The 19,683-nt window shown below is 44.6% G+C and overlaps 1 protein-coding gene across 4 annotated transcripts in view; it reads right to left on the bottom strand.

The window, feature by feature from the left end:
* Window positions 1–19,683, bottom strand: part of LOC140546392 (slit homolog 1 protein-like) — a 128,315-nt gene that overhangs the window by 11,179 nt on the left and 97,453 nt on the right. For 2 of the 4 annotated variants that reach the window (XM_072669605.1, XM_072669608.1), the window contains exons 15-28: window positions 19,145–19,168; window positions 16,912–17,056; window positions 16,517–16,591; window positions 16,290–16,433; window positions 15,010–15,153; window positions 14,559–14,725; window positions 13,933–14,065; window positions 12,386–12,454; window positions 12,175–12,246; window positions 11,852–11,923; window positions 4,852–4,923; window positions 2,189–2,352; window positions 1,439–1,563; window positions 1,230–1,324 (exon numbers count right to left, since the gene is read on the bottom strand). In XM_072669605.1, coding sequence (XP_072525706.1) covers window positions 1,230–1,324; window positions 1,439–1,563; window positions 2,189–2,352; window positions 4,852–4,923; window positions 11,852–11,923; window positions 12,175–12,246; window positions 12,386–12,454; window positions 13,933–14,065; window positions 14,559–14,725; window positions 15,010–15,153; window positions 16,290–16,433; window positions 16,517–16,591; window positions 16,912–17,056; window positions 19,145–19,168 — 1,501 coding nt within the window. The remainder of the gene's footprint in view (window positions 1–1,229; window positions 1,325–1,438; window positions 1,564–2,188; window positions 2,353–4,851; window positions 4,924–11,851; window positions 11,924–12,174; window positions 12,247–12,385; window positions 12,455–13,932; window positions 14,066–14,558; window positions 14,726–15,009; window positions 15,154–16,289; window positions 16,434–16,516; window positions 16,592–16,911; window positions 17,057–19,144; window positions 19,169–19,683) is intronic. The other 2 variants (XM_072669606.1, XM_072669609.1) reach the window with 1 other exon arrangement.

Below are 19,683 nucleotides of genomic sequence, written 5' to 3'. Positions count from 1 at the left end.
GTAAAGGTCATTTAAAGCCATTTAAAGGTGATTTATAGGTTTAATATCCTTAATTTCATAAAGACTGTCTCTGACAATCTTCATGTAAAATCAGAAAACTGAAGCTTGTTAGAATAAATGTTTATGTATAAGCACTAATATATGTTTACATCAGTTGTTATTATCTTTATGACTACAACCTGTTATATATTATATAAATTATTAATATGTATTATATTATATATTATATACTATATATAACATATATTATACATATTATATATTATATTACTAAATAAAAAAAGAAAATAATAATAATAATTTATTACATTTGTTGGCATTTTCCAATTTTGTTAATATTAATATCATCATTAAATGTATATGTATGCTTGTTATTATTAATATAATGAATATAATAATCTTTCAATGCATTTAATAATAATAATAATAATAATAATAATAATAATAATAACAATAATAATAATAATAATAATATACTGCCATTGGTGTTATTTTCGTTATTTTGTTAATATTAATATTCTCATTCAAATTAATATAAAATATATTATATTAATGAGGATTAATATAATAATCTGCCCTCCAGTGAAGTGCTGTAAAATTTACACCATATAGAAAAAACATTGTAATCTTGCAAAGTTTAGTTTTATAAAACTAGATAGCAACAATAGTTTTCAATGCGTTTTATAACAACAACAACAACAACAATAATAATAATATTTTAATACAAAATATATTATATTAATGAGGATAAATATGATAATCTGCCTAGCACAATAGTATTATATATTTACACAATATTAAAAAATATTAGTCAACAGTTTGATTGTTTATATAATGAAATGTCTATGATGATAACAATTAGACCGTGATTATTAATATCCTCTTCATTTCTGTTATTACTACAACAATGGATATCAGTATATCATATCACTGGTGCAGAAAACAGTGGAAAATATCCTGATAAACTGAAGTTCAAACAAAAACCCACTGAATATTAAGCTCAGTCAGCTCCCAGCACGAACACTGGAGGATAAGAGCAGCACCAGGCACTGAAGAGCTCACTGTGTCACTTAACGGCTCTGCTCACTTGAAGCACCTCCTTGGAGGTCCTTCAGCTTCATGCTCTAACTGCAGTCACTAACTGTAGGTCTGTAAATATTTGCTCAGTAATTGCACTGGCTGCTCCCAGCTGCACACAGAGCCGCTCAGTGCCGTGCTGAAACACGTACGTGAAGGCATCTCCCTCTCCGGTGACCTGGCACGTCCCTCCATTCGCACACGGGTTACTGACGCAGGCGTTCAGAGCCGTCTCGCAGTGCTTCCCCTGTGAGGCAGCAGAGGGGGACTGTTAGAGGGGGGTGCTGATGTAGAGGGGGGGGGGGGGACAGGTGGGGGCTTTATGGGTTGATTACTGGAGAGCTGTGAACTAGGCTCTCACCTTGAAGCCCTCTGTGCAGGCACACTTATACACATCTATTGGGTCTGTGTGGCACGTGCCGTGGTTCAGACAGGGGCTGGACAGGCACGGGTTACATTTGGCCAGGACGGCAGGGTCTACATTACCTGCAACACACACACACACACACATACTTAAATTTACAGTACAATGAAATTGTATCCCATCTTAGAAAGCAAGGGTCAGAGCACAGGGTGAGCCATGCTATGCCATGCAGTTGTTAATCCCACAACCCTCTGATCATGCTACATTATTTAAATGTAATTAATTATATTGATTTTTTTATTAAATATTGTTTATGCTAATTAATCAGGACTAATTATGCTAATAATTGTGCAAAACTGGTCTAATTAAATGGGAGTAATTAGGATCTTTGTAATGCAGTCCTCTTAATCTTTCACTCTCATATCTACATGGCTAATTATTAAAGTTTCATAGGTCCTAAAATACAACCCTGTGGGACTCCACAAAGTGTGCTAAACCATATGGTTCCCATTTACTTCACAATAGCTTCTGCATTAGGATTAATAACCGAATAATATACCTAGACTTCAAGGGACTAAGTATGACATCCCTAATATATGATCACGAAGCACAATAACAATAAAACATTGGACTTTAAAACATCTTTACATTTTATAAAAATGGGTTAAGGTGGTCAAACGCGACCTGAGTGCCAGCAGGACAGGATGTCCCAGAGCACCTGCCGACACACTAGCTATGCTGCTTTACCTTGGCACTCAAATTTCTTGGCAGGTGTGGTGAGGAGCAGTTTGCCCTCCATGCCATGAGGACCAGCGCAGCGGGCGATCCCTGGCTCCTTGTAGCCCGTCTTCACCCAGTCTGACAGCCAGCGCAGGCGGCAATCACAGTACAGGGGATTGGCACCGATGGCCCTGCAAAACCCCCCCAAAGCACACTCTGGTTAGAAGATCAACAGGATACACACTGGTCCAAGAGTATAAAAAAAGTCTGTAGGCCAGTCTTGTAGTGATCCCTGGTCAGGGGAATTGTGTAATTGGTGGTGTGTATTTTTGCTACTGTATATAATAGCAAACTTCGGGTACCAAACCCCAGACTGATAAAACAGCATTTGAAAATATCTGATGTCACAAAAAGCATATTTTCCAGATGTCTCAGACCTATTCTCCTCTAGAACATGGGCGGGTTAGCCCATTTAAAGAGTGTGTCATCAGTTATGAGTGTTTTGTTGCATACAGGGTCAGAAATGTCAACAAAAAGACGGGATATGGGTTCTTTAGAGTCGGAGAGTCTAAGAGTGTCCAGTAAATAAATCAAATCCAGCTCATAAACCCTGGATGCATGATTTTACCTCACAGCCAGTGAGAAAACAATGGAAACCCTACAGCAGTTCTGTTCTAGCTGGATGTAACACACTGTGGTTGCCAGTAGATGGCTCTCCACGACCTTTCCTGACATCAGCTCAACTCTGCTGGTACTGTTCTGTGGTCTGAAGCTGGAACTCTCCAGCTCCCACTGTCTCTGACAATGATGGCAAACATGGACCGCATCTGTGGGATCAGCAGGTTCTGACGGTTCTGTAACTGAGCGAGCTGTCCGATCCGTTTGATAAAGATCAGACGGGATGTGCTGAAGTAACTTCTGGTCTTTGGTCACATGGGAGCTGCTTTTCATCAGTGCTGAGTAAAAACACCTGCATGATGTCAGAGGCACATGTGCGTCCACATGATCTCACACTGTACTGCTGCTGTTACTAATGACGCCTTCAGTTTCAGTGGTACTGTAAATAGTAAACAATTAAATAAATATAAATAAACTGAAAAGTGGCTTGTACAAAGTATATAAATAAGTTTTACATAAATAAATTACTAATAGTTTTTAAATAGTGTTTTAAGTAATAGAAAAGTTAAATAATTCATAAATGCTAAATAAATAAACTGTAAAATAACTAATAAATAGTATTATATTAAAAGTAATGAAAAAAATAGTCAAATAATTAATATACTGTACATAAATAAATTGTAAAATAACTAGTAAACAGTAAATAAATAAATTGATTAGGAAACAATACAATATAGCATAAATGCTAAATAAATAAACTGTAAAATAACTAATAAATATTGTTTAAAGTAATAAAAAAGTTCATTAATAAATGGTAAATACACTATAAAATAATTAATAAATAGTGTTTAAAGTAATTAAAAAAAATTAATAATTCATAAATAGTTAATAAATTAATTAACTGTAAGATGACTAATAAATAGTGTTTAATCTAATGAAAAAAAAGTTAAATAATTCATAAAGGGTAACTAAATAAATAACCCATAAAATAACTACTTAATGGTATGTAAATAAATAAATAACAAAAACAAAAAACAGTAAATAACTAGCAAATGCTCAGAAAAATCATAAAATAACTAGTAAATAAATCAATGAAAAAAGAGTCCAACAATTAATTTATAATAAACAAATAACAAATAAATTAAATGTGAAATAACTAGTAAATAAATAAAAAAGTAACACCATTTACACTAAATAAATAGTTTTCTTTGTGTTTTTTTTTATAAGTAGGAAAGTAAATCAGGTGGTTTCTTGCGGAGGTAAAATAACAGGGTTGTAAACAGACTGTACTCTATATACTGTACATACAGCGGGTGTCCTAGCTAAAATTTGCAGGAAACTGCCCTAAAACTAAGCATGAAACAAAAGAAAGACGTAAGAAAAATGACATTAATGCTGTGTTCTTTAATTCTTCATTTAAATAAGCTCATCCCAGACAATCATGGTGTCTGAAGCAGTACCTGTCACTTCCAGACGTTCACAAGGGGACAGAATCTAATGAGTGCTTAAAGTTAGGTCAGGTGTGCTACTGCTGCTGCTGCTGCTGCTGCTGCTGAATTGGACCAAAGCCATGTGACTGCTGGGAGTATTGATGAGGAATCTGGAGATCAAGCTTCTAACTAGAGGATGAGCTACTTTTAAAACAAACGGAGTGCTCAGAAGAGTGGCTTTACACAGTTTACACAGGCCCAGTACTGTATGTTCAAGCCTGCAAGGCCCCACCACACACACACACACACAGAGCTACACAGGGTTGACTGCACTTTCAGCGTTAAAAAAACATGCTTGGAGTGTGTGGGAGTAGCTGCAGTGAGGAGAGACAGTGGCCAGGGCAGTATACGGCGGCCACAGGCTACTGGTAGACCGCAGGGTGCCTGTGCCATGTGAAGCGGCTGTGATGGCAGTGACAGTTAAAGCTCTGTGAGTGTGTGTGAGTGTGTGAGTATGTGTGTGTGTCTGCATTCTTAGATTTAACGCAGAACAGGCGGAACTGGCTGAGAGGAAGGTCTCACAGGAGAACCCTGCTCGGAGAGGGTGTGTGTGCACAGATCTGACACTGTTGCGTTACTCACAGGTGCGACAGGGACACCACGTCACTGAAGATCCCATCAGGAAGCTCTGAGATGTCGTTACCATGCAGGGACCTGAGGGAGAGGCAATAAAGCACAGTCAGCTAGGGACCCCTCGGGCAGGGGGGTGTTGGGGGTGTTGGGGGGTCTAATTTTCACACTTTATTAATACTGTTTTATACAGAAACACACTGGATTAGGGCATATGAGTCTAACCAATCAGGGTTCCCCTTAAAATCCAGTCCTGGTGAAGGGATACAAGCAGGAAGATCATCCTCATCATCATCATCATCATCATCATCATCCTCATCATCATCTTATTTTGAACTCAGAAATAAAATGGCTATATTTGTGTTGTTAAGCCTACAGCAGATTAGCTCCGCCCATTCATCCTACAGCAGATTAGCTCCGCCCATTCATCCTACAGCAGATTAGCTCCGCCCATATATCCTACAGCAGATGTGGTCCGTCCATTCATCCTACAGCAGATTAGCTCCGCCCATTCATCCTACAGCAGATGTGGTCCATAAATTCATCCTACAGCAGATTAGCTCCGCCCATTCTTCCTACAGCTGATTAGCTCCGCCCATTCATCCTACAGCAGATGTGGTCCGTCCATTCATCCTACAGCAGATTAGCTCCGCCCATTCATCCTACAGCAGATGTGGTCCATAAATTCATCCTACAGCAGATTAGCTCCGCCCATTCTTCCTACAGTAGATTAGCTCCGCCCATTCTTTCTACAGTAGACTAGCTCTGCCTACGTCTACGTCAGTTTAGCCCCACCCACTAAGCCTACAGCAGATGTGGTCTGTCCATGTATCCTACAGCATATTATCCCCCACCCATTTCAGACTACAGTAGATTTGGCCCGCCCATTCTGCTTATTGCAGACTAGCTCGCCCATTCAGCCTACATCAGTTTATCTCCACCCTTTCATCCTGTAGTACATTAGCCCAATCCAATTCAGCCTACAGCAGTTTATCCCCACCCATTCGGCTCCGCCCATTCAACCCATTCATCCTACAGCAGATTAGCCCCGCCCATTCAGCACTACTGTAAAGTAAGTTTCTCTAAAATGAACCGTTTCACACCAAACTCTAAATAACTTTATTTATCTGAGTAATGCCGAAATTTCCCTTTTAGAGTGTGTGTGTGTGTGTGTGTGTGTGTGTGTGTGTGTGTGTGTGTGAGAGCATCTAGTTCTGGTAACTCTTGGGAAAGGCCTGTTTCTGGCATTGAGGTTTGCAATGACAGCCACAAGGAGAGGCTTCTGAAACTGAAGAATGCAAAGAAGTGCATTTTTATCAGCGGTTTCTCCTCCTGCCCCTCACGAAGCTTCGCTTTCCTATCTCCTTCCCAGCCGTGGAGCCGAGAGGGGTCCCCGCGAACGCCGGCTGAACCCTGCCGCTCGGCCCTTCTCACGAGAAAGCAGTCTGGGTCTTTTCGTTTTTCTTTTCCGACACCTGTCGCTGGTGCCATGGCCGAGGTTGGGGCTATCTATTTTCGCGCTGCGGGCTTGGCAGCGAGCTCGGGTGGAATTCAGTGGAGCAGGGTGTCGGGTTACTGCGGACAGACCGCACTGGTCTGGCCGAGAGAGAGCGAGAGCGAGAGAGAGAGAGAGAGAGAGAGAGAGAGAGAGGGACAGAGCTAGGGAGAGACTTCCTTCCTCGTCGCTCAGCAAGGCGATTAGGTGACAAGACAGAGAGGGCTTAATGGCTGTAAAACAATACGGACGTCTTAATCCGTCAGGTCATTACCACACGCTGCCAAGAAGCCCCATGCTGCAGGCCAAAGCTGGGGAAGCGAGTAGAGATTTTTAAACCCTTAAAAATATCTCACAATTAAAGCGGTGCTCCAGCAACGAACACAGCACAGCATGATTAACGACGTCTACGTTACCCGAAGCACTGTTTCCACAACACTTGGATCACTTACGGAAAAGTATGGGAAAAGCCCAGCTATCCCATATCACGGAAAACCTGAGTTTCCTCCCTTTTCTTTAGTTTAGCCCCGCCTACAACAGATCACCTGCACACACCTGGCCAACAGTAGTTCAGCCCCGCCTCTTTATCTTACAGTACAGTACAGTGTTCAGGCCCATCCATCTATTCATCTTATAGCAGTTAGCTGTCCACCTAACCTACAGCAGACTGGCTCTGCATACTAAGCCTACGTGTTATAGTAGATAAGCCCCACCCACTTAGCCTACAGCAGTTTATCCCTGCCTGTTCAGCTCCACTTATTTGACAGTAGTTTATCTGCGCCTACTCGGCCTACAACAGTTTAGCCTTACCCATTCAACCTACAGCAGATTAGTCCCACCCATCGCATATAGTAGTTTAGCCCCGCCCATTTGGCCTATAGCAGCTTAGCGCCACTTATTCAGCCTACAGCACATTAGCCTTACCCATTCAACCTACAGCAGATTAGCCCCACCCACTGCGTATAGTAGTTTAGCCCCACCCATTTGGCCTATAGCAGCTTAGCGCCACTTATTCGGCCTACAGCACATTAGCCTTACCCATTTAACCTACAGCAGATTAGCCCCACCCACTGCCTGTTGCAGTTTGGCGCCACTTATTCGGCCTACAGCACATTAGCCTTACCCATTCAACCTACAGCAGATTAGCTCCACCCACTGTGTATAGTAGTTTAGCCCTACCCATTCAGCCTACAGAAGCAGTTGACGCTGTCGGTTTCACATACAGTACTTTAGCCCCGCCCATTCAGCCTACCGCAGTTTAATCCAAGGTTCCATTTCTAAGGTTCGAAATGGTCAGTAAACACATGGATCTCGAATGAAATGTTGAATATGGGCCCTTTAATTATTTACTCCCAATTTAACACACCTGGTTCAGCCTGGACGAGCCTCAGAGTGCGAGAATCAGGTGGATTTGATCAGGGTTGCAATAAAACTCAGAATATTGGGCAGCAGGAAAACAAATGAAAGTGCAGTTAATTAAAGCTATAAATACTACTGCTGGAGACGTCCCTCAGATCCCGGTGAGCGATGTTAATAAACATATTATAGTGGGGTATTTTGCAGCGTACGACTGGCCTGGAAACAGCTTTCTCTTCTCCGACACTTCCTCAGCCCCCTTGAAGCCCCCAAACTGCATTTCCACTGCATATCCTTCATGGGCAAAGCAGGCCCAGAGCTACCGGACGGACTCAGAGGCCAGGAGCCAGGGAGCCTCTCGGGTGAAACATGATCTCGGCTTAGGCAAAGCCGCTTGGACTCACACTACGCCAACTCCTTTTCCCCTCTCTCCCTGCACCTCCCTATTCTCCTCCCTAGTCTTTTCAGGGCTGATTGTTACCTTCTGCAAAGATGCTCAGCAGTGCAACTGCATAGAGAGACACAGAAAAGTGGTTCATGGGTAAAATCGTAACTATCCAGCATGCTGGGGGTTGAGAAATTGCAGATTGTTCGGTGGTAGCAGTTCTATATAGTTATATAGTTGTATAGTATACCTAAAGACCTTAAAACATATATATATATATATATATATATATATATATATATATATATATATATATACCATAATAAAAATAAAAAAATATATATATACACACTATAATAAAAATATATATATATATACATATACATATATATGTACAATATAATTTATATATATATATATATATATATATATATATATATATACATATATATATATATATATATATATGCATATACAGCTCCGAAAAAAATTAAGAGACCATCCTACACTATCAGTTTCTCTGATTTTACTATTTATAGTCAATGTGTTTAGAGAAATTAATATTTGTATTGTATTTCATAAACCATGAACAACATTTCCTCTAAATTGTAAATAAAAATATTACTATTTAGAGCATTTATTTATTTATTTGCAGAAATGACAACTGCTCAAAAACAGCTGCTGAAATAATGCAGAGAGATGATGATAATAATTATAATGTAAAGAAGTTATTATTCAGATTTAATCACAGTACTAATATCTGAACTCTGAGAGCAGTCAGAATCACTATGCTGAAATAATAACCTCGACGGCCAATCACAGCTCTCATGTCTCGGTCGGCTCTCCACTAGTCTTTCACATTGCTGTTGGGACTTTATGCCGTTCATAGTCTGTAAATTCAGCGAACTCAGCTCTTTGATGAAATGCCTGCAATAAAACGACTGCCGAACACGTAGAGATGCAGATTGAAGAAAATAATAATTAAGTGGCCTTTTAATTTTTTCCAGAGCTGTATGTACACACAGTGGGAATAACTACCCATGGGTCAGATACACTAGCAAGACGTCATGGTATGGACTGTATTAGAATGATGGAAGGTGTTGATTGCTCTGTACCACTCACAGGAGTCCTCACTCCCCTCTGGTTTGAGTGAGGGTTAGCAGTTTCTGAGATGCTACCACGCTTAGCTCACTGTCACATCAGCAACAGCTGCAGGTATCACAACTGCACTCTTCTCTGTGTTGATCTATAATATTTGGAAGATTATAAAAACAGAATGTCCACAGTGGTTGGAAAAGTCTCATACTGCATTGTAGTAGAGAGAGAATGGACAGAATTAGTCAAATTCTGGTTGATGATCTCAGTTAATTCCCAATTTTCGAACTTTAACAGCTTCACTGTCATTCTGGAATCATCTTAGTGTTAAAATGTTAAACCTTTAAACCATAACGTAATTCTACCCCTTTTCTCTCGGCCTCTCACTTAATCTCACACCCGTGAATCCATGCTCTCTCCAGAGACGGGCTCCCGAAAGGCCAATTAGCAGCCTATTATTACCAAATCGAAACCACGTCCGGCGCCAGACGTAGGAGAAGCTCTGTCCCGCTCAAAGCAAACCCGGGTTAATTATTTCTCGCTCTTTTCACGGCAGTAAAAAAGTAAAAAAAGGAACGAGCCAAAGGTGAGGCTTTACGAGCGCTTTAGCACCTAAGCGCAGTTTTAGTGAAGGCTAGCTCAAAAACATTCAGCCTTTCATGCCAGGGGACTTTGAACCTCGGAGCCTTTCTCGAGACTGTAAAACCGGCTCGTTTGTCGCAGAGTCGCGGCGAGCGCTGGTCGCTTTCATTTAAGCAAAACGGCGGGAAAAGAAAATGTGGCACCAATTGATATTTTATAGAAAGTTCTTTGATGGATCAGACTCGCCGTAAAGAGATCAAAGTTCTGGAGGACTGTGTTTGCTTCTGTTGGGGCTAAATGATGATGGAGACAATAGGGTGGTCCAGACTGAGGAAGCTGATGGAGGGGAGGGTGGGGGGGGGCATTTTAAGAGATCTGTGTCCCAGCAAAGGAATACACTGCAAATGAGGCAGACTTATACGGTGCGTCATTGAGTGAGTGCAGACAGCAAAAGTACCGCAGTACCATCAAAGCTGTGCAGCAGGGCAGCGAAACACCCCGTATTTACTAATGATCATTGGATTTCAGCATCATTAGGCATAAAAGAGAGGGGGGATGTTCATGGCTTTGTTGAAGGCTGTAAAAAAGCATGTCTGGTGGGCCACATGTCACGAGTCTGCTGTTTTTTCCCCCCTCCCTCACACTTGGGCTGAGATAGGTCTGCAAAACATGCCCCTCTGCTTTGGCGTATACACACACACACACACACACACGCACACACAAGCCCAGTCCCATCTGTCACAGCATCCTTGCTTTCTCCTGCACCCGTCCCGATCGCAGATGGCTTTTCACTTTCCCAGAGAGTATAGAGAGTGGCGGGAGTCTCCAAAAGCTCCTCTCCTCACAGCTTCCTCCCGTTCGAACCCTAGTCCATGCTTGAAGAGCATATAAAAGTACTATCATTATCTGTAGCTGTGGGCCTTCTTTTAATGGCAGGAATCATCTCCCCGCTAGCCAGATAAGTGGGCCATGGCTGATTTTGAAGGATGCTTAAAAATTCTTGGGCCCCTACCAAGAATTTCAGTGATCTTGGAGCAGGCCCTGATTCTCTCAGTATAACTCTATCAAGCTGTAAAAGGGAAAGAATGAATCCTACATCTGCATTCTGACTCGGAGAAGAAAGCTCGGGAATGTGAACAGTACCTTCCACCAGTCTGGACTGCATTTAGGACAAAGCTGGATCTGAGCTGCATTTAAGGCCAAACTTAGGGCCACAGGGCACTGAGAACCCAGCTCCCCGAGGGCCCTCTACCTTTCAGATTCAGAATAAATCCACAGAAGCTAAAGCAGATGACCTGTGGCTCGACCTTTATACCAAGAAAGCCAGTCATAAGGTCTTGATGAAGATGAACTGACAAGTGGTGATGGTCTGCTACCATCCATCAATCTATCTTTCTATCCATGAGCCTATCCATCCATCCATCCATCCATCATCCATCCATCCATCCATCCATCCATCCATCCATCCATTCATCCATCCATCCATCCATCCATTTATCTGTCCATCCATCCATCCATCATCCATCTATCCATCCATTCATCCATCCATCCATCCATCCATCCATCCATTTATCTGTCTATCCATCCATCCATCCATCCATCCAACCCTCTGCATATCCATCCATCCATCCATCCATCCATCCATCTATCTATCCATCTATCCATCCATCCATCCATCCATCCATCCATCTATCCATCCATCCATCCATCCATCCATCCATCCATCCATCTATCCATCCATCTATCCATCTATCTATCCATCCATCCATCCATCCATCCATCCATCCATCTATCCATCTATCTATCCATCTGTCCATCTGTCCATCCATCCATCCATCCATCCATCTGTCTATCTGTATGTCTGTCTGTCTGCCTATCTATCTATGAGTCTATCCATCCATCCATCTGTCTGTTAATCTGTTTATCTGTCTCTCTACCTTTCTACTTTTCTGTCTGTCTATCTGTTTGTCTGTCTGTCTTCCTATCTATCTATGAGCCTATTCATGTATCTGTATACTCTACTATGCTATGTGGAAGCAGGAACGCTGTGGAGCTCAGCTGAAAACTTTGTAGAAAGGCTAAAAAAAAGGGAGACTTACAGCAGGCGGAGGGAACGAAGGCCTGAGAAGGCCAGGGATGGAATGCAGCGAAGAGAGTTGTAACTCAGGATGCTGTGGAAGGGTGAAGAGAGACAGAGAGGTGAGGACAGAGAGGTATAGCTGAGGCAGGAAAACAAATGTCCCCAAATCACTTGAAATGAAATCATTTTCTTCATAAATTTTTTTCACCTGAAATTTAGCAGGCTTGTAAAGTTACTATTTTGGAGATGTGTGACAGTAAAAAGGGCTGTTTAATAAACATTACTGTGAATCACATTACTGCATACTCAGGTAATCAAGTACATGGCACAGTGTAAACGTACAGGGTGGTGAGTTGACTCATGTTGGCGAAGGAAGAATTCGTCAAGGAGTTGATTTTGTTGTTACTCAGATCACTGCAAAAGAAACAAGACCAAAAACCAGAACTTTACATCCAGCGTCCTCCCAGTACAAGTCCCTTCCCAGAAAACCCCGAAATCCGGCAGCGTCCAATGAAAGAGGGCGGAAATGAATGGAAGAGAGAGAAACACTCACACCAGCTGCAGATACTTGAAGGCGGCAAGCTCTTTTGGCACCATGCTGAACTGGTTGCCGTCCAGGTACCTGCCGAGAAAGAAAGAGGCACAGTTAAAGGCCAGTCCTCTTCCCATCTTATCCCACGTCGTGAGAAAGCATCTCTCTTTCCCTCAACAATAGACTCCCACGCTAAGTCTGTGACCCACGGCGTCCGCCACAATAGCGCCGCTCTCTCTGGCCTTTTGGCGTTTGGCTGGCACTCGAGACGAGGGGTAGGTAGGGGTGCGAGATACCGGGATTCAGCAGCTCTTGAGCTCATAGGGGCTGAGGAGGGGCTAAGAGGGTCAAGACAAAGCCTCGCTGGGTGCCGTTGGCAGGGCTCTGTGAAATACCCGCCTTCTTCCGTGATAGGCTACCCTGCTTCTGAGCATCTGTGGCTTTCTGGCCGTTACTCAGATGCACGGCGTTCACGAGCGCCAGTGCATGAGTGTGTTTAGCGCTGTATACATCTATCCAGATGATTGATGACCGCATGCTTTCTGGCGTGCCTGTTGGTGCGTGTATGTGGAATGTGTCGCTCCCCTCCCCGACACACACAGGAAAGGCATCTTGACTGCTCTGTCCTGCTGTGTCCCCCTCCCCAGACCCCTCCCAGTATGTATTCTTCTATACGTGAGCACAATAGAGACCACCAGTGGGGTGTGACTTGCCGCAGGGAGCTTCTGTGAAATCGGCTGACCCCTTCACACTCCGTGGTGCCCGTGGTGGACCACCATTGTCTTCAGGGCCCGTTGGGGAAAGGGAGAGAGTTGGAAAGGGAGGGGTGGAAAGTGGTGCTGTCTGTTCGAGGTTAATGACAGTGCTTGAGAAGCAGCAGCAGCAGAAGGACGGCGGCGGCTCCAGATGAGTATAGATGAAAGAGGCACACACCTGGACCGTACGGGTTTGAGATCAGTGAGAGCACCTGCATTGGAAATGACAGGTTGCTCTGGACAAAGGGTACTACAGAGCCTTGGGGGCTTGCTAGGGGTGAAAGCAGTAAGGCACTGGTCCATTGTGAGAGCGTGGATGTGTGTGTGTGTGTGTGTGTGCTGTCCACATATCTACAGGGCCTCATCTCCATCATTCCTACTCATCAGCATGCAATTTCACCGCGGTATGCTTCCTCTGGCAGCGGAGGTTGATCTAGCCTTCCCCATCCGCCTCTATACCCCCGCGCCTCCGGATCTTTGGCCCTGCGCTCGGGAATGACATCAGCCCCAGCTCCAGGAGCTCCTGGGAGCCTCACTCTGAGGAATGTGGCTGGGAGAGAAGCTGCACACTGCTATTTATTTTTCTCTTGGCCTCTTGTTTATAGCGAAATCAGCCGGAGGAAGAAGAAGAAAAGACTTTTAGCTCTCTGAATGGACAGAGCGACAGCGCGAGTATCAGGTGCCAATAAGTCTCACTATTCATACGCCTACTTTTCTGTCTGTGTGTGTGTGTGTGTGTGTGTGCGGCCTGCTTTTTCAATCCTAAGCGGTATTTGGATAGCTCTCCCCCATTGTCCCTTGATCCAGACTTACAACTCCGTAACGTTGCGGGGAATGCCCTTAGGGAGGGCGCGTAGGTGCTTGTTGCTGCAGCGCACCACCGTCTCCAGGCAAGTACACTCGCTGGGGCACTGAGGGCGGGGCATACAGCTGGCATCCTCTTGGCCTGCATCATGGGACAGCACAGGGAGGGATGGGAAAACGGAGGGCGGGGTCAGAAATGGAAGCAGACGTCATTGCAGAGAAAGCGAGGCATGCATGGAGAAGGGCAGCAAGACACAGCGGGTCAATGGGATGGCAACCGAACAAAGGGTGGTGGGATGGAGTGCAGACAGGTGAAGATTGAGATAAGGATGGAGGGACAATGTGAGGGAGAGGAAAGATAGCGAGAAAGACAAATAAGGAGGAGGAAGACACACTCATTCAAGAGAGAGAGAGAGATAAGGACACAAGTGGTCAGCACAGACTAATACAGTATTGATCTGGACAGAAAACAAACCACCCAGCAAGACAAACAAACGGTCTGAAAAATGCAATACGCCCAACATCATACAGCAGTTATTGTAGTAATTATCCACTAAGAAGCTCGTTAATGCGCCCGTCCAAAAGTCATTGGACATCTCTCGGCTTCTAGCCTCTAGACCACAAGAGCCTTCTACCTTCTTCGCAGCGGAAATCTGGCTGAGCCACGTCCTGCAGCGGGATCTCCTTGAGGAACGCTGGGCGCTGACAGCGCGGGTTCCCTGTGACAATCTTGCGGCTCCTCAACCAGTCCCCCAGCCACGCCAGCCGGCAGTCGCAGTTGAAGGAGTTGGCCAACAGGTTCCTGCCACAAGAACACAACGAAGAACTAGATGACAGCACATTCCGCTCAAAGCTCCAAGCCGGTTTCCTCTTCCTTTCCGCTCTAATTGAAACCAGCTCTCTCGCTCCTGTCGGGGTCGAGTCGGTTTGTTATTTGAAGCTATTTGTGAATCGCTGCAGTCGTGGAATATACAAAAACAGAGGGTTCGGTCAGATTTACTGCAAGCCTGTGTCGCAGGGCTAGCAACGGGAAGGCCAACGTTTGGGTTCATGTGCAAAACCGCTGGAAAACGCTTTGGTACGTACAGAGTTGAGAGGGTCTGAAGGGTGTCGAAGGCTCCTGGTGTAATGGTGGTCAACTGGTTGTCATACAGAGACAGCAGACGGACGTTGTACAAGCCAGTGAAGCTGCTGTTGTGGATGCAGCTGATTCGGTTGTTGCGGAGCATTCTAAAAAACAAAAAAAACAAAAAGGACAGAAGCCGTAGTTAAGATATAACAGATAGAACAGCTGGGGTGGTTTCTCTGACAGGTTTTAAGCCTAGTCCTGGCTTAAAACTACAAAGCTTCTTCTTTCCCACTGAGAGGAAAAAGTTTAGGCTTAATTCCTGTCCAACCGACCCCTTAAAGCAGCAGATCACTGACTTTATACACCCAAGTGTTTTTTCTAGGGATGTCCCGATCCGATCCAGGGGCTGATCCAGACATTTTTAATGGATCAAGTGTTGACTGTTCTGATCCCTAGGCATCCATCTGGCATCCTCTAGGCACCATTAGTTGAGATGATCCTCAGCTACTGCAGACAAACTTCATCTGTGACTTTATTTCAGTGATTAAAACTTTTACCAGTTAGCAAAAAGTTACCAGTTAGCAGCCAGAACAAAATCAAAAAAGCTGGTTCTAAAGCTAACTCTCCATTCCACCTTAAAAAGTGCTGATGTTTCATCAGCAGAACATATCTGCTGCATTATTTAAGGTGGAACAGAAATTTTGTGTATGATGAAAACTTTAGCTTAGCTAGAGTTAGCTCAGAGCCTTGCTGTAAACGTGGCGCAGCAGCATTTAATTCCATTATCTTCATCTTTACACCTGGTTAGAAACCAGACTATGCTGGAAATGCTCTGTTCTACCAGCGGGAGAACCACACTCCTTTCTTTGGGTCTAAACCAGCTCTGAACGGCGCAGTCAGAACCAAGGAGGGAGCTAATGCTAATGCTAATGCCAATGCACATATACTAAGTGGTTCGACTGCAGAGTTGTAGCTAAAGAAGCTGGGAGCTGAATGGTCAGGTGGGTCAGCCAGACTGGACTGTAAGATATTATAGAGTTTAAAACGTTGCTCTAATCAAAGTAGATCGGATTAGAATTTAATCTAATTACAGAAACTGGTGCTAAAATAGTGATTTTACTGCTGTTTTCTGTTGTGATTAGCACAGTTTACCTAGATTGTGGGGTTGTATCGTTTCTAGAAACACAAAGATCGGATCTGTGGATAAAACATCCCTGGCTTTGTCATCATCTGCGTATTAATTATCATTAATATCATCATGTTGTGGAAAGAGATTAAAAAAGACAAATTAACTTACAGCATCCGCAAACCCTCCAGACCCTTGAACATGCCACTGCGCACAGAGTCCATCTGATTGGCCGTCAGGTGCAGCTCGTTGACCGAAGAGGCGCCCTCAAACACGCCGTCCTCGATTTCCGTGATCTTGTTGTTGCTGAGGTTTCTGTAAGAGGAACAGCGACATCAGAGAACCTTCGCCACACTGCGTTCTGAAATGCAAGCGATGCCTTGAGGTGCCATGCTTACATTTTCTTCAGCTGCGTCAGGGTCTTGAATGCACCAGTGGCCTCCAGAGATGTGATCTCATTGTTGTTGAGTCGGCTACAGGGACAGCAAGGCAGAACAAGGTCAGAATAGGAGATAAGGACATTGAGAGGGAGATAACAGTACTGCTACTGTTGAGTCCTGTTAAAACCATCAAGGCAAATCCCACACCCAAGTCCCTTCTGGATGGAGCCCAGCAATGTTTAAGCTTTCAGCATTAATGACCGTCAAAAACCACATCCTAAACTGAGGCGGTGGGTTTTGCCGCTGGAGATACATTATCTACAGGAAAGAGAACTAGACTTGGGACTGGTACAGAAGCTTTGAGGACGTGATCAGTGTTTGTGAGATGGATGTAGAGCTCAGGGCCTGCTTACAGCTCAGTGGTGGAGGCTGGGATGTGTTCTGGGATCTTGGTGAGGCGCAGATTGGAGCAGTCCACTACGTTCGACTCGCAGCGGCACTTGGCTGGGCAGACTGGGTCGTTGTTGCACTCGTTGTTCAACCTGGTGTCCTCGGTCCCTGAAGAAACACAGGTAAAGAATGAGACCCGGCCTGTGAATGCTCCTGAACGTCCTCCGAGCGTAAGGGCTCTGCAATTCAATTGTTGGCTAACCCTCCCTAAGCCTAAGCCTTCCCACGCTAGACCACCAGACCACCAACTTCAATGAAATATCCTCTTCCTGGAGTAGCTCATCAACTGCAAGGTTGCCTGCCTGCCTGCAGCAACTCGCCTGTCAGGACCTTCACTGGCAGATAATTTCTTTCCCAGTCAAGGTTCCTGCTGTCTCTTGGACCATGTAGTGTGAAACACCAGCGGCTTGGCTCCAGCAGGTCTATGCGGGGAACTGCTTTGCCAGATAAACAGACCAGGACTACGGAATCAAAGCACTTCAATGGAACCTCTGAGATCTGAGGGGGGTTAGGGCAACGTTTCTCTTAGCAAGAGCGTGATTATTCTCCTTGGAGGACATTCAAGCAAGCCATACGGATCACTGTCCTTAAAAAACAGGAGCACTGGCAGGCCGGCCCTTTCTCTCACTCACTGTGACTTGCTAAGAATAGCCTTCATGTGCCAAAATGCTTGAAGGCAGTTATATAATAGGCGTTCAATAATTGAACGCACAGATTCCACTCGAAGCCACTTTTAGAGGAGGGAGCCATTGTGTGCTTTGGATGGATGGTGCACTATTGTTGCTCTTGCTCCGGCTTTGGGTGGCTGTTAACGAGCCCAAGTGCTCCCAGCTCCAGTGTGTGGGAGAAAAAGTCAGCGCTCACTCACCACAGACAAGTCCACCTGATGAAAAGCTAAAAGCTCATTTCTTGCTCAACTCAAGAGTTCTGCGAGAGTTTGGCTTGAGCTCCGTTCCTCAAGAGCGAAGCTTCGGTCGGTAATTTGTGCCCCTCAACTACAGACCTCTGAGACCCTTCCAGGGTCAAACGGTCAGGGCGATTGGATCTATGCTCTGGTAATGACAACAAGGCCTCTACAACCCCACACAGATCCAGCTCAGATTCAGGAAGTTTAGACACACTAATGGCCGAGCATTAGCGAGAGCTCGGGACGTGATTAGTGGAAATGGTATTTCCTGGTTGAATAATAACAAAAACAACAGCTCGAGAGGAAACAATAAAGCTGGAGGATCTCTTTGGTGTTGTTTTTTCGCGAGGGGTGGACGGGTGATGAATTCCACTTGGTTCATCACTTGTACTTTGAGTTCCAATTAAGACCTCATCTGCTCTGGAAACTCACAGGAGTGACTCACAGCTGGCTGGCTGGGGGGACGGGGGGGGGCTTCGGCGAAGAGACGAGGATCTCCGACACAGACCATTTCAGCTTTCCTGGGGCTGTTTATCTTTCAGAACTTTTTGTTGCGTAGGAGGAAGGCAGAGCGCGAGAGAGAGAGAGCGAGGGGGGAGAGGGAGGAAGCGAAATCGAGAGTTGCGAGACACGAGTCCAGGTCGGCTTCTTTACGGGCTTTGGATTCGGCAGCAGAAAACCTCAGGACAGTTACTTTGTCTTATGATATAAGACTTCCTATTATTCACGTAATAAAAGGCCTTTCTGCGGGACGCGCCTGAGCCGGCTCTCTGCTTTTTTTATTGTTATTAGAGGACAGATAATGCATGAATCAAGTGTCTCTTTGATCTCTCCAGTGCTTAAATTTCCATTAAAGCCTTCTGCCAATGTCAGCGCTTCATTTTGTTCACTTGACTGCTCCTCATAAAACCATATTCCTGGAAAACGCAAAAGCTCTGGTGAAAGGATCCGGAAACATCTCCAGATATGAATCTCTCTACTCTGGTACACCCCCCCCCCTCTCCTTCAAATCACCCCACCCCACCCCAAACACCCCCACTTATGGTAAATGACTCCACTGCAATCACTGCAGAGGCAACTGACCTCCACCTTCCACAGTCCGTCGCTGTTTAGACAACATTTTCAAAATATAGGATATGAGGATTCCATTCATTCATTTCTAAATGAATGTGTTGAAAGCAGTGGGATGGGGCAAAGAATGAGGGGCAGGGGAAGGGGCAGCAAAAAAGAGAAGGGAAGGAAAGCAAGGAAAGGGAAGGGAAGGGAAGGGAATGTCAAAGCCCACTCACCTGGAATGGTGTACTGCTCTTTGGCTGTGATGGAGACAGAAGGAGAAAGCAGTGACATCAGTTAGGGGCAGTCAAATGGACGCAGCATTAGGCGGACGAAGGATTCTGAACTCAAGGACTCTGGACAGTAATTGCTTGGGTGCATTTGATACGGTTAAGATATGGGACTACATCGAAATGACTCCAGCAAGAGGCTCAGTGTAGTCTTTTGTACCAGGACTTTGTTATTAATTAAGTCCGAAGTTAAGTAGGTAAGCCCTAACGGTCTAATCCTCAAGCCCTGGAGAATAGCTGGGGCAAACTGGCACGCCTGTGGGTCCCTTTTCCATAAATACAAGCATGTTTGGCAGCTGCTGCCACCCGGACTAAGACTCTCTGCTCTGAGCCCGTGTTTACAGGGATGGGCCCATCCAGACCGGATTAGACAGTTGTTAGTGGAACCACTGGGGAAATATGTGCCAGGCTGCAAAGCTGCAGCGCTAACCCATTTCCAAGACACTAAGGCCAAAAGGAAGGCACTGGGGGCTTGTGTGTGTGTG

The sequence above is a fragment of the Salminus brasiliensis genome, chromosome 24 (genome assembly GCF_030463535.1).
Source record: "Salminus brasiliensis chromosome 24, fSalBra1.hap2, whole genome shotgun sequence".
Taxonomy (NCBI): domain Eukaryota; kingdom Metazoa; phylum Chordata; class Actinopteri; order Characiformes; family Bryconidae; genus Salminus; species Salminus brasiliensis.
Note: the sequence above shows the minus strand (reverse complement) of the source record. Positions and strands in the feature narration are given on the sequence as shown.